General features: G+C 35.0%; 1 protein-coding gene and 1 pseudogene across 2 annotated transcripts; one reads left to right on the forward strand and one right to left on the reverse strand.

Annotated features, from left to right (window-relative positions):
* Positions 1-494: 494 nt before the first annotated feature.
* LOC8279880 (protein STRICTOSIDINE SYNTHASE-LIKE 10) lies at positions 495-4,382 on the reverse strand. 2 transcript variants are annotated; one of them, XM_015727497.1, is made up of 3 exons: positions 4,052-4,382; positions 1,837-2,140; positions 495-1,220 (listed from the first exon to the last, which is right to left on the reverse strand). In XM_015727497.1, the coding sequence occupies exons 1-3, from the start codon at positions 4,119-4,121 to the stop codon at positions 653-655; spliced, it is 942 nt and encodes a 313-aa protein (XP_015582983.1). In that variant the 5' UTR covers positions 4,122-4,382; the 3' UTR covers positions 495-652. The 2 variants fall into 2 exon arrangements, with proteins under 2 accessions (XP_015582983.1, XP_002532594.1); XM_002532548.3 differs by having other exon boundaries at positions 1,837-2,100; positions 4,052-4,338.
* A 44-nt stretch (positions 4,383-4,426) lies between these two features.
* On the forward strand, positions 4,427-12,578 carry LOC8279881 (annotated as a pseudogene).
* Positions 12,579-13,297: the final 719 nt, after the last annotated feature.

Here is a 13,297-nt window from a genome sequence, read left to right on the forward strand (position 1 = left end):
AATTTATAAATTGGATAAATAAAACTGGACTAGTCTAAACAAATTGAAGCCAGCTTAAACCGGTTTAGAACCAAGGGACTGATTTCCCCTCACTTGGACCAGATCTATCCATTTCAATTCCAACTTGTAAAAAACAATATTCATTTTAATTACTATTTTTATTTTTTAAAATTAATTAGAACCGATCAGGACCAAAACCTTGTACCGAAATTGGTCAGTTCTATTGCCGCAATGTCTATTTTTATACATGCTAAGATAGTTATAATATTTATATTTATATACAAACTAATATTAATAAAAAATATTTAATATATATGCTCTATTAATTATTTAGTTTATGTTATCAATTATAATAATTTAGATAAAAATTATCAATAAAATATTTAATTAAATCTCGTACGTGAGTAATAAACTAATTAGAATATCATTTTGCAAATTGAAGGATAAAACAAGGGAAAATATTATTTATTACTGAAAAGTTGGAAATCAAAATCTTCTAAGGAAAGACTAAAGAGTTTTTATTGTTAATGCATAATTTGGTACGATTTGGAGCTCATTAACTAAAAATTTATTACAAACAGATTTTCACCAAGTATGCAATAGATTAAGAGAAAGCAAATTACATCAAAATCCCAAATGAACAAGAAATTTATTACAGATTGTAAATACCTAGGAAAGGCATCAAAACCGATCCAATCCATAACTTCCCATCCTTCTCTTCCACTTCACTGATAAACCTCAATCTCTTGCCATCACAATCTTCCAGAACTTGTACAATTTTACCATCCCCACTCAGTTTTATAGCAGTTGCATGTGGCTTCCCTCCTACTAACAATGAATGCAGTTGCTTAAAGCTAAGTGGAAATTTCAACAATGTCTTTCCAATCCATGAATTTGAAAGTGCCAACTTTGCAAGAAATCCTTCTTTGGCATGCAAAGCTACCCAAAACTCCCCTTTTGAATTTCTTCTAATGTTGTCTGGAAATCCTGGAAGCTTCGCGAAAACATCAACCTTTCCAGCATTAGGGCCATGAAGCCAAAACCTTGAAATTTGACAAGTACTGGTTTCTGCTACTAGCACAAAGGACCGGTCCTTGCTCAATGCTACACCATTGGCAAAAGACAGGCCTTCTAGTAAGATTGTTACTTCCTTGCTTGACTTATCATACTTCAGCAATCTGCCTGTCTTGTCTTTATGCAAAATTGACGCCATAAATTGCCTGCAGATGATGAAAAGACAAACAAGAAATAAAGAGTGAGCAGGAGAAGGTAAATAATTAAACCATGTAATTGAAAAGGGACAAAAGCAAACAACTTTCAGGGTCAAAATCAAGGGAATAAGCTTTTACACCACTTATGATCCATAAGAAACTTCTCAGTGCAATAATAAGTTTTAAACACAAATAATTGGTTTGAATGAAATTATCCAAAAAACCTGGCAAGAAAAGGGTGAAAATGAGAAAGTTTAGGCATTGACTGCATTAACCTTTGAAGCACGTTTAGGCATTTTAAGTGATTTTAACTGCTAAGCAATTATAAGTTTGAATTCTAAACAACTAAACACTTTGATGCACTGTATTCTCTCCAACTTAATTAGTAATGTAATAATTATTCAAATAGCCTTCACATGGGGCAGATTTATAGTTTAAAGGTTGTAAAGAGTACTTCCAAGGTTTAAAGTTTAAACCAAGCTATATTTCCGAGGAGCTTGGACAACTCATAATTCTCCTGATCTTTCTGAGAAAACTATTAAAGCATGGTAATGAAGTAGTGAAGCATTTGTCATTATTACTTGAAGAGACAAGAAAGAAGGCATGTTCTTAAATTTAAATTTACCTTCTTTGGAAGATTTTGCTTGTATCCGTGAAGTAGATCACATCATTCTGCTCATCAATATCCATATCATTAGTGAATCGCAAGGGATGGCCTTCAACTTCAGAGACTACTGGAGTGGCTAAGCCTCCATTTGGACCTACAACTTGAAGACCTAAATAGGCATCAGCAATGTAGAGATCTCCAGTTTTCTTATCAAAGCGTAGTCCCAATGGCCTGCCACACACATGCTCCAGTTCTGGTGCAAATGGGCGGATGCACTCCTTCCTTGTACATTGAGGTTTCCATGGAGTCAAAATTAAGAACACTACAGTAACTTCAGAAGTGATAGGAAAACTGATAATCCAACAATATATTTACATCTATTACATGTAATTGGTACTGCAGCATAGCTACTTGTATTAAGCACAACATAGCAACTACAATCTAGAAGGTAAATTTGTATGTATATTTTCCAAGTTAAAGAGGGATACATGTCAAAATAAATCTGGATATTTCCTGAGAAGGGAAAAGGTAGAAGGACATTGCAAATTCTGCTTGTATATGGTTACAAATCACAAAACAGTATATATGGGCATTTGTTATTTTATTCTAAAATCGAATATGGTTCCATTAAGAACCAAGTATAACAAAATATATATAAGTACTGATTTATGTTAGATATTATCGCTGTAACATTTTTAAGGTACTTGACGTATCTCTTGTAAATGAATATCATATATCAATATGTAGGGCATACCAATGACAGTCGCTCATCCCATTCTCTTTTCACATGGTATTAAAGCGTGATACAAACCTAGGTTTAATTTCCATGTCCTAGCTGCAGGTTGTTTCAACTCTTCTCTCAGAAACATGGAGTTTCAAACAACCACACTACTTTCCAACTCCTCTTAAAATTCTAGCCTGACAGCCTTTCTCTCCTCTCCCACCACAATCCCTCATACTGTTTATGGGATGAAAAGCATCAAGAACCATTTTCCTGAGGCGTTGGATTTTTCATCAACAACTTGAATTGCCATTAAGTCCATACTGCTGTTCCCCACCTCACTCCAAATCATTGATTCTTCGGGTACTTGAATTGTTAACCCTGTCTACAATATATGGAAACAGATTGATCATGTTAATATATCCTGGATTCATGCTACCATCTTCCATGAGATGTTAGAACACATTATTCAATCAATTACCTCTTGGCGGCTAGACAAGCTTGAGCAACTATATGCTCCACTTCTACATTAAACATACCTCATTTCTTTCATTGCTTTTCTTTACTTGATTTTGTTTATTAATTTATTTTTAATAGGGGGAAGGTAGAGGGGAATATCAAATAATAACAATAACAACAGTGCAAGCATGCCAAATTAAAATCTTTCATCTGTTAACCAGTACTAGGAGAAACAAATGTATCAATACCATAAGACTGATGTTTAATTTGCAGCCAAAAAACTTCAATGTAAAAATAAAAACACAAAACCAGATGTTAAGTTTGTTCACCCCTTCTCTAGTTTACATCCAATAAATTAATACTTCCTGAGCTTTCACCAAATATTACATACCAAATTATGTATGTTGCTTTTTTTCGTAACAAAGGCAACCTACATTGCAACTATAGCAGATTGACGGGTTATTGATTTGCAGAATGAGGTAAGTCGCAATATGATTTTATACTTATATATGAAGAAGTTGAAAGAATGGTATAACAATGCCTATTAAACCTTTGCTCATGAAAGCCATTATGTGGCTTTCTAAGGTTATGAGAACCAAGAGATACATAAAGGAAATATGTATAGAGTCCACATGCAGGGTAAAAATTGTAAGAGTTGAGAATAACTCGATCTATTCCAGCCTAATTTGTCATGATCAGGATATTTCTATCTGCACATAGTGAGATAACTCTCTAATCTCTCTCTAAAATTCCTCTTACTGTTGATAACAAGCCAATAATTCGCCCTGCTGATAACTCTAGAGCCTACTTTAATCCTATTAATTCTTGTTTCGTGAAAGTATTATTTGTATTCTTGAGGAGATTGTGGTTACTTGATGAATTATATAGCTATAACCCAATTAATAACCTTCCCCAGTAATCACAGCCTCATTCTAATCTAATTCCTTCTTACGTATGAAAAAAGTACGTCAAATTTCAGTCACTATTTTTCTCAGATAACTTATCATTCATCAATATAACAAAAAATCGAAAAAACCCAGATGGGTAAATTACCTATTAGAAGTAGTGAAAGCAAAATCAGTCCAGCCAAGAGAATCTCCTTGCCACTTGAGAATTCTGCCATCAGCAACACCAGTGTAAGGCCCTTCTCCGTTTGGATCAAAGACGAGGCTTTCCGGTCCTACAGCTCCAGTTATAGGAACGATCTTAGCAGAGTGGAGATTATCATTGGACGAAGGTAAGGGAGGTGGTGCAAAGATGTTGTTGGGATTCGTTATGATGATGGAGGCTAGTGCCACTATTGCCGTCGCTGCTACACCTACTTTCAAATTTCGGTTCATGGCCTTGTTCTCTTTTTTTTCTTTTCTTTTTTTGTAAAAATAAACGCTTTGGGTAGTTTATTTTCTTCTAAATTTGAGGAAAGCAATATATATAATTAATATATATTTGAAATATATATCCCCCTTTTCGTTTTTCTTTTTCTTTTTCTTTTCCTGCGTGTGACTTTTAAAATTACTTCTCAAAACAAAATTAAAAAAGAACTAATAGGAACAAATCCTCCTTGATCATCTCGAGAAAAGAGAGAGGAATTCGCCTCTCTCAATCAGGATTGAAGGCTAACAATTTAGACCAGTCTCACCAAATTCATGGAACAGAGCTCAGCGGCAGTGACTGCTCTCTTGTTCTGTGCAAAAAGAGGTTATATATACAGGTAAGTTCTCGTTTCAATCAATTTTTTTTTTCTCCAGCCTTTTGCTTCTTATGCTACATGTTATATATCTTCAAGAATATTGTGTTTGAAACATCTGCATTATAACTTATCCCTTTCTGTTAGATTATTATTCTTGTGAAATTGAATAAGAACGCACAATTTTATTTATGCCGAAGTGCTTGTTTCATGTTTGTGTGTGAAAACTGTGATTGTGTGTGGCAAATTAGTATTCCGTGCTGTCGGACTAGAAACTCGGTTTTGGGTGAATTCTAGGGTACATTATGTGTTTATTGAATGAAAATAACAAAATTTAAACTAATTCATATAAAAAAGTTCGTTCATGAGAGATTTACATAAAAAATATTTTAGTATGTAATTTTATATAAAAGTTATATATTAACATATCTTATATAAAATTTGACCCAAATTTTATAAATTTTCTTTCAAAAAGTACATAAAGTATTGAAAGCCACTATAAACTACGGCACTTTAGAACTCACACTCGGTTTTGTACATGGAGTAGGATAAATCAAATGAGTGCAATTTACCAGGTTGCCTTTGCAAAGACAACTTATTACCACAAACCCAACAGTTGTGGTTGTAAGGCCAAAAGAGGTCAAGGAGAAAAGGAAGAATCTTCTTATAGTTATGATGGAACAGGAGATAATGGAAGCAACAAATGAAAATTCCACTGTTATTGTCTGTGAGAAACTGGATGTGGCAAAACCACTCAACTTCCTCAGGTTGGTGCTTTTATTTTATGTTTTCTTTTCTTTTTTCTTGAGGTGCAATTCAAGCTACTTTAATTTGTTATCCTAATTTCAAATTGATGAGTGTATTCTTTCAGTTCCTTTATGAAGCAGGCTGTGATTCTAACCAGTTTGTTGCTCGAGGTCGAGGTGGTGTTATGGAGTCACTCAACCACATCATGTTGCTGTCCTTGCCCCTGCTAAGAGTGTGGCTTATGAGCTTGGTCTCCATCTTGGTAAGGAGGTTGGTTTTTAAGTCAGTCATGACAAGAGTACTGGAGGCAGTAGTACAATCAAATTTATGACTGATGGAATTTTACTACAAGAACTTCACATTTAGTTTGCACTTAATTTAATATTACATCTTGCATGTGATGTTGTTTGCACAGTCATCTTTTTGACAATTCTTCAGGAAAAATGAATTTTGATAATTATGTTTCTGCAGGGTGATCTTTTATTGAGGAATTACTCTGTCATAATCCCAGATAAGGTTCATGAGAGAAGTGTGAACACAGACCTCCTCATCGGAATGCTTTCTCATAGCATTAATCTACGCCAGGTAAATATTTAGTGAAAAGTACAACTTTGAGCAGTTAAGTAAAGTTTATGGCTCATCTGTCTCATGCATTTCTGTTAACTGTATAATGTTGTGCTAAAAGGCAGAGAACATATGACAAGCAGTAAAAGATTATGCTCTCAGGACAAACTATAAGCCGTAAAGATATGATTTTTTCCACTCAAACTTGTTCTGTGAGTGCCACCTTGCGAGTGCAAGATTTTGTTTCAGTATTTGGTAATCGTTCTCTTGTTATTGAAGTTCCCACCAGACAATTTCCAATTACTATACATTTCTCGAAGAGAATAGAAATTGTGGAATATACAGGCCAGGCCTCTGAAAGGTCCTGTCAACCCATAAGAGGCTGCCAAAAGGGGGCATACTTATCTTTGTCACGGGGTAGAGCACTTGTGCCAGAAATTGAGTAAAACTTCAAAGAAACTGTTTACTAATTCTGCTAAAAGGAATATGGGGAATAATGAAATCTCTGTCACATCTGAATTGCATTCTATTGAGGGAACTAACATGAAGGACGTCAATGAGGCATCTGAGATTGGGGGAAACTCAGCTGATCAGCTAACTGACAGATTTAGCTACTAGGCCGAAGATTTTCCATTTTCTGATTGTGATGAATCAGATGCCTCTTATGATTCAGAAACAGAGAGCGAACTAGAAATTGTTGGTAATGGAGACGCAAGGGACCAGAGCATCCCAAAAAATGATAGTAATCTTTTAGGTGTTATAGGAGAGAAAGGGACGCTTACTTCGCTGAAGGCTGCTTTGAAGCATTGATTGCAAAATACTGCATCAAATTCCAAGGCAAAACAGATTCCCATTATGCCACAAGATTTCTTAGGGAATTACAACCAAATTGTGCATAAGAATGGGGTAAGAGATAAATGTCTCCATTGGTCCATTGTATGTTCTGCCTCTTTATGCCATGCTTCCTGCAGCGGAAGAACTCCGAGTATTTGAAGAGGTTTTACAGAAGAACAGGGAGTGGCTTGTTGTTGCTGCTACTAATATCGCTGAAACCTCTTTAACCATCCCAGGCATTAAGTCCATAGTTGACACTGGAAGGGAAAAGGTGAAGAGTTGACCCATCGAGTGATTTAGCAAGTTATGAAATACAGTGGATAAGGAAGGCATCGGCTTCTCAACGTGCTGGAAAAGCTGGAAGAACTGGGCCTGGCCACTGCTGCCGCCTTTATTCATCTGTTGTCTTTAATTACACACTTCCTGATTTCTCTTGTGCCGAGATTTCTAAAGTGCCTCTTGATAGCTACATTCTCTTCCTGGAATCCATGACTATGAAGGTGGGTGTGCTTTTGTGTTACTGGTGCTTAACTAATTTACAGTTGAATATGATGGATGATTTCATAGTGGTATCCATGTGTTACACATGGTTAGTTGGACTATGTACGAGCTTCATCTAATAGAAGTCCATATTCTGTCTTGGCTTTGTGACTACTAATATTTTGATGCACGCTTTTGCTTTTTCCTTTTGTTGGTTGGAATTTTAGGTGGGAGAGAGGATGATGCTCTTCTTACATGCTATATCAATTTTTTCATCAGCTGCACTACTAAGACACTAGAAGGTTTAAGGATTTTCATTTGTTTATTTTGCGTCCTCGCATGAGCATTTTGTACATTTCTAGCTTTTTGGTTTTCTCCTTTTTCCTGCAGCTACTAACTAATTTTTCTTTTTATGTTATTTCCTTTTCTCTTCTCCCTTATTGTTGCCAAAACTTGTAATTATATTTGTTTTAAGAGGGCATGGATATTAGCATAGCTTGGGTCTACCCATTCTACATTAAATTTTATTAATCTAATTCCTTTACTGATAATTTTCCTTTTCTTTTCGGTGCATTCCAGGTAGAAAAATTTCCATTTCCAACTCCTCCAAACACCGCAGCCTTGGAAGAAGCAAAAGATTGCTTGAAGAATCTTGATGGAAAAGGAAGATTGACACCCCCTGGGATGGCAGGCACCGCAGGTTGTTGAGGTTTTGGTGGGCTGGAGGGCGTTTGGGGATGCATTACAAGCCGTGACTATGTTTTTCCATAGGTTGATGCTTTGTCTCACACACTTGTTATATTTGTTTATATAGTTATAACAAACACTAAGTGCCTATCAATTAGTTCCAAGAAAGCGGTTGGGATGTACACTATACTTTCATTCAAATCTTAATATTTTTTTTTCAGGGCAGAAGGTAAGCAAGTTGAAGACACGGGTTTATTGTTCTAAAAATGTTCCCAGAGGACTTTCGCAAGCCATTAGTAGGGAGCTTGCGTTCTTTCTTACATCTAACCTGGGTAAGCATCTTGGTTTTCCTTTACTCAAGCCTTTTGACAACCTTACTAATAGAAAGGGGAAAGATGCACTCAAACAACCTATCTTACTAATAATAGGGTCGTTGTAAAGCTACAGCTTGAAAGTCGGCCTTACCTTCTATTCCATTAGTAAAGGGCTTTTCTTGCTTGTTTAGTAAAGGATGGCTTATTATCCTATGAGCCCTCATCACTCTCGGATGCTCCTTACTGCTATCCCAATTATGAAAGGAAACCGCTATTCTAGAGGAAATCTTGTTCTAGGATATGCAGTTGCAGCAGCTGCAACATTGAGTTTGTCAAATCCTTTTGGTGATGCAGTTTGAAGGAAATTATGATACTAGCAATAATTTGGACCAGGATGGAATCTCTGGGAGCCTAGATGGTGAAAAGGTTAAAGAAACAGCTAAAGCATTTTGTATGAGTAGTGATGCTCTAACTATAGCTTATATTTTGCTGTGTTTTGAACTTTCTAAACATCCAGTGGAATTCTGCTCTCAGAACCCTCGCCATTGGAAGAAATGTCCAATTTAAGAAAGCAGCTTCTTAAACTAGTCTTTAATAAAAAATTGTTAATCATGACTTGAAGCACGATTTCTTATGGAGTCATGGAACCATTGAGGATGTAGAACAAGCATGGAGGGTTTCCTCCAGTAAAGCCCCTCTTTTATTGAATGTTTACGAGGAAAAGGTCTTAGGCAAAGCTATTTGCGCAGGCTGGGTTGATAAGAGTTGCGAAACAAATAAGAGGATATTCAAGGTCATCCAAAGAAGATAGAACTGTGAATTTATTTCAGTACCAGACCTGCATGGTTGATGAAACTGTATTCTTCCATCCTACGTCTTCTCTTTCTAGGTCAGCTCCTGAGTTGTTGGTGTACAGTGAACTGCTGCATGCAAAACGGCCATACATCCATGGGGCGACAAGTGTGGATCCGAAATGGCTTGTCCAATATGCTAGCTCTAGTGCCAAACCGCCTTTATGCAGTACTGCACCTGCTAAGGATCGCAGACCTTATTACAAGCCTAATACTAACCAAGTATATCGTTATATAATTCCAACTTTTATGGGTGGCAGCTTCCGCTGGATAATGAGCCAATTAGGGATGATGATGATGGCCGTTGGAAGGCATTTGCTTTTGCCTTGCTTGAAGGACATGCTTTGCCATGCTTAAAATCCTACAGTAATCGAATGGCAGCCCGTCCTAGTATTATTTTGGAGCAAAAACGATTGGGTGGAAGTAGGGTTGAGGATTTATTAGTAAGTTGAAGAAAAATAGGGTTGATAGCTTTGCCATGTTAAGAGGTTTGGAAAAAGGAATCTGGGTTATTGCATTCAGAAATTTTATGCTGGTTTAAGAGAGGTTTCAATGATTTTAAAGCACTTTCGTTACAAATGCATGGTGAAGTCCAGTTAGAGCCTCATGAACGATTTTCCTATTTGAAGGTGGAAAGCAGAAAAAAGATAAGTTTATGAGCTAGACTGAACATACTATATAAACAAGTATATTTAATGACTTAACTGAAAAATTAAGTTAAGTTAACTTAGTGTTTCGGTTAAAACTGTTTTACTTAGTGCTGGCGCTTGACTATACATGTTGACTTCACACTTTTTTTTTTAAAGGAACGTTGAGTTTACACTTTAAGTGGTTGACATACATTGAGTTTCCAATAATAAGAATATAAATGTGGTGATGAAATATCAGATCATATCAATAACAGGGAAAAAGATAAAAATGACCAAGAATACATGACTGATAGTCGAAGTGAAGTTTTCTTTTTTGTTCTTAGACTGTTCTTTGAAATGAAGAGTATATATGATGGTTATGCTATTAAAGCAGAAGTTATATCTGAACTTTTTATCTCTACCTCGAAGAAGCAAACTAGGTAAGAGAAACTTATTCTTCATTGTCTTGCTATTATTCCTCTCATCATCTTGCTTAAGTAATGGCAGGGGTAATGGTAGCAGCAGCAGAGGAGCCTCTACCCATAGTCATTGGTGGAGATCCTTCTCCTTTTTTTTTCTGCTCCTGGTCGCGGTATTATTGCTGGTTAGTTTTTTTTATAGTTTGTTTATTAATATACCCTTGTTCTGCCCTCATTTCTTTGCATATTTATAAGTTGTTCTCGCTAATACACAGGTGGTGGTCTTGTTATCCAAAAGAAAGAACAACATTTGTTCAGGATAGAGATGCTTTGAGAAGTGGCAATTAGCTAAGCTTCTCAAAGTCTAAATTGGAATTTTTTTAGAGATTAAAGAAATCCTTCCAAAAGATTTTTTGGGATGATTTTGAAATGAGTGTCAAGTGAAATCACTTCAACAGAAGTATCAAAATCATTTGTACCAACACAATCTTTCACAGATTTTCAAACATTGTTTTCACAAAAATCACTTTATAAAAAGTACCAAAATTATGTTGCAAGTTCATCGAAGAACCTAGAAGGTGACAATTAGTTCTTTCTTGTGCTTAAAATCTCACAGTTTCTTGAATAGTTTATCCTTACAGGATTTTGCTTTAATTAGCATGGAATTATGTGATGGTTATGCTATGTTGTCATAGGTCAATGTGAATCACGAAAATATGAATGTGGAAGGAGCTTTTTGGATACATTGACTCAGGTGCATTTGATGAATGCACTGATTTCTTGGCGTTCTTGGATGACAACAAATACAACTGGGAAAATGAATTTATTGGCTGGATTCGTGACCCAAAAGGAGGAAAGAAGAATAGAACTCGTCCTAAACTTACTAGGGTCTTTCGAATCTGGTGAAGGTACTAAAATTGACTAATCTTAATGTTCGTTATTGTTGTCTACCAAGAGTTTCTATTCCTTTCCCCTTGTGACAACATCAAATACCTTTCTGATAAAGTTATTAAAACATTATCCAGAGGCAAAAGGGGGTCTTTGTGAGACCATTATTGTTAAGACCAGATGGTCCATAGGCATGTCTTATGATCTTGAAGCTCAAAGGAGATTGTTATGATAAACTATTGAAGGCAAAGGGAAACAGGAGCAAAGTATAGTTGTTGTAATTGTGACACAGGCGACTAATTCTTAGATTAGTTACATTGTTGACTATACAGCTGAATTGTCAACATTTTTGTTGGTTAGTTTAGGCTTCAAATTAAGTCAGTTAGTTTACTTAGCTGGCTATATTTTGTATGCTTAAATGATGGTAAAATGATTTTATTGATCATCAATTATCAACAAAAGATCCACTTTCTCTTCCTATCAATTCTCTTTCTCTCTAGTTCTTGATCTTTCTCTCATCTCTATCTTCTCTTCTCATGCTATTCTTCATCTCATCTTCTGTTTTTCTGTTAATTCTTCTATATAGTTATTTTCCAAGGATCATAACAGCATGTGAAATCGGGCAACATTATGTTATAGTTAAGATTAATGATTGGATGTTCTGCCATGGCAGGCTTCTCCCTCAACATGGTAAAAGTTAGTAATTCTTGTGTCTTTCTTGCTAAAATGTTTGTAAAAAGTTCACACCTTATTAGTTGAAATGCCCGATGATATTATTAGTACTTAGTGCAGCTGCATGCGGCATAGAGATGATTAACAGGGAAGTATCTCAGTGGATAAAAGGCCTTAGTGGTAGGTAATAATAGTACAAACATTCTGTTCATAGCAACCAGGAGCTACAACAGTGTTCTTTGGAACCGGTTATATTCTAGAGATTTGTCAGGCTTGGAGGATTGTCAGACTAAACAGGCAAGTAAATGTGCAATGACCTCTTCTTTTTTCTCTCTTTATTGATCATCCATTTGAAGCCAACTTGATATACTTAATTCTATTCAGCATTTCAGCTTGATGTGATCAAGTTTGGACGAAGATGGACTTGTCAAAATGAGATATTTGCTGCTGCATTATATCTTTTTCATTTATTTTAAACCCCGAATGAACTCTGGACTGTAGAATGTTGAACTTTTTGTTTTGCGTAACTTTTGGAACTAAGATATCATGCTTGGCAGGTACTTCCTGTTGTTGAAGATACATTGCAATCAGCAGTGGTGATGGTATGGGGCACTCTCCAAACTCTGTGATAATGGGGCACTCTTTATCTTGCTTGTACCAAGAATATACTGAACTTCAGGTTGCTAACCCTACACAATATTGTTATGCTTATTTAACGCACAAGAAGAAGCAATGACATCTCTGTATCATGCTCAGAAGTTGACATCCTTGAATTTGTGCAGGGATCAGTGGCAGGCAATGTTACTTACCTTTTCTCTCTGATTAGCTTGTAGTATATACAGTACCAGTAAAAAAACTATATAAATGAAAAGATCTCAAAAAATCATAAAAACATAATTTCAAAAAAAAAGGCGTATAGATAATTTTTTTTTTTTTAAAAAAACCATACACCATGAGATTTTATTTTAAAAATAACTAGTCGTACATCCGCGTAATGCGGGTTCTTCTAGTTATTTTTCTGTTATGAGATTTTTTTAAAAACATAATTAGTCATACACCTGTGTAATGCCGGGTTCTTCTAGTTATTTTTTGTTAATATTTTATTAATAAAAGTTTAATAGTATGTCTCTCTTACAATTGAAGAGAATGCATAATTATCAATTAAATTATAGTTCAGAAACTAAAGTATAGTTTTATACTTCATAATTTTGTATGCTTTAATTAAGTAGGTATTATTTTTTAAATTAAGCAGTATTGGTTTTTTTGGTTGATATATTCATTTATTTTGATATTAACTTTCAAATTTTGACACATAAGATTCAAACTTTTTTATAATTTTATAATTTTTTCTATTAATTTATTGACTAATAGATTATATTTCTAACTAAACAATATTTCTAATCCTAAAAAATAATATTTTAATTAATTTTTAATAATTACAGAAACTAATAAGTTAGTTTTCTAACTAAATAATGGTTCTATTTCTATAAAATAGTATTTTAAAATATATTAACTAAGCTAGTTTTC

This window comes from Ricinus communis, chromosome 10 (genome assembly GCF_019578655.1).
Source record: "Ricinus communis isolate WT05 ecotype wild-type chromosome 10, ASM1957865v1, whole genome shotgun sequence".
Lineage (NCBI taxonomy): Eukaryota > Viridiplantae > Streptophyta > Magnoliopsida > Malpighiales > Euphorbiaceae > Ricinus > Ricinus communis.

Bases quoted from the DNA above. Each gene is read 5' to 3' on its own strand.
- LOC8279880 (XM_002532548.3), bottom strand. From the start codon at position 4,338: ATGAACCGAAATTTGAAAGTAGGTGTAGCAGCGACGGCAATAGTGGCA. The intron at 2,101-4,051 runs GTAATTTACCCA...TCAATGTACAAG, and splicing joins GCTTTCACTACTTCTAATAG to GAAGGAGTGCATCCGCCCAT. The intron at 1,221-1,836 runs GTAAATTTAAAT...CATCATCTGCAG, and splicing joins AGCAAAATCTTCCAAAGAAG to GCAATTTATGGCGTCAATTT.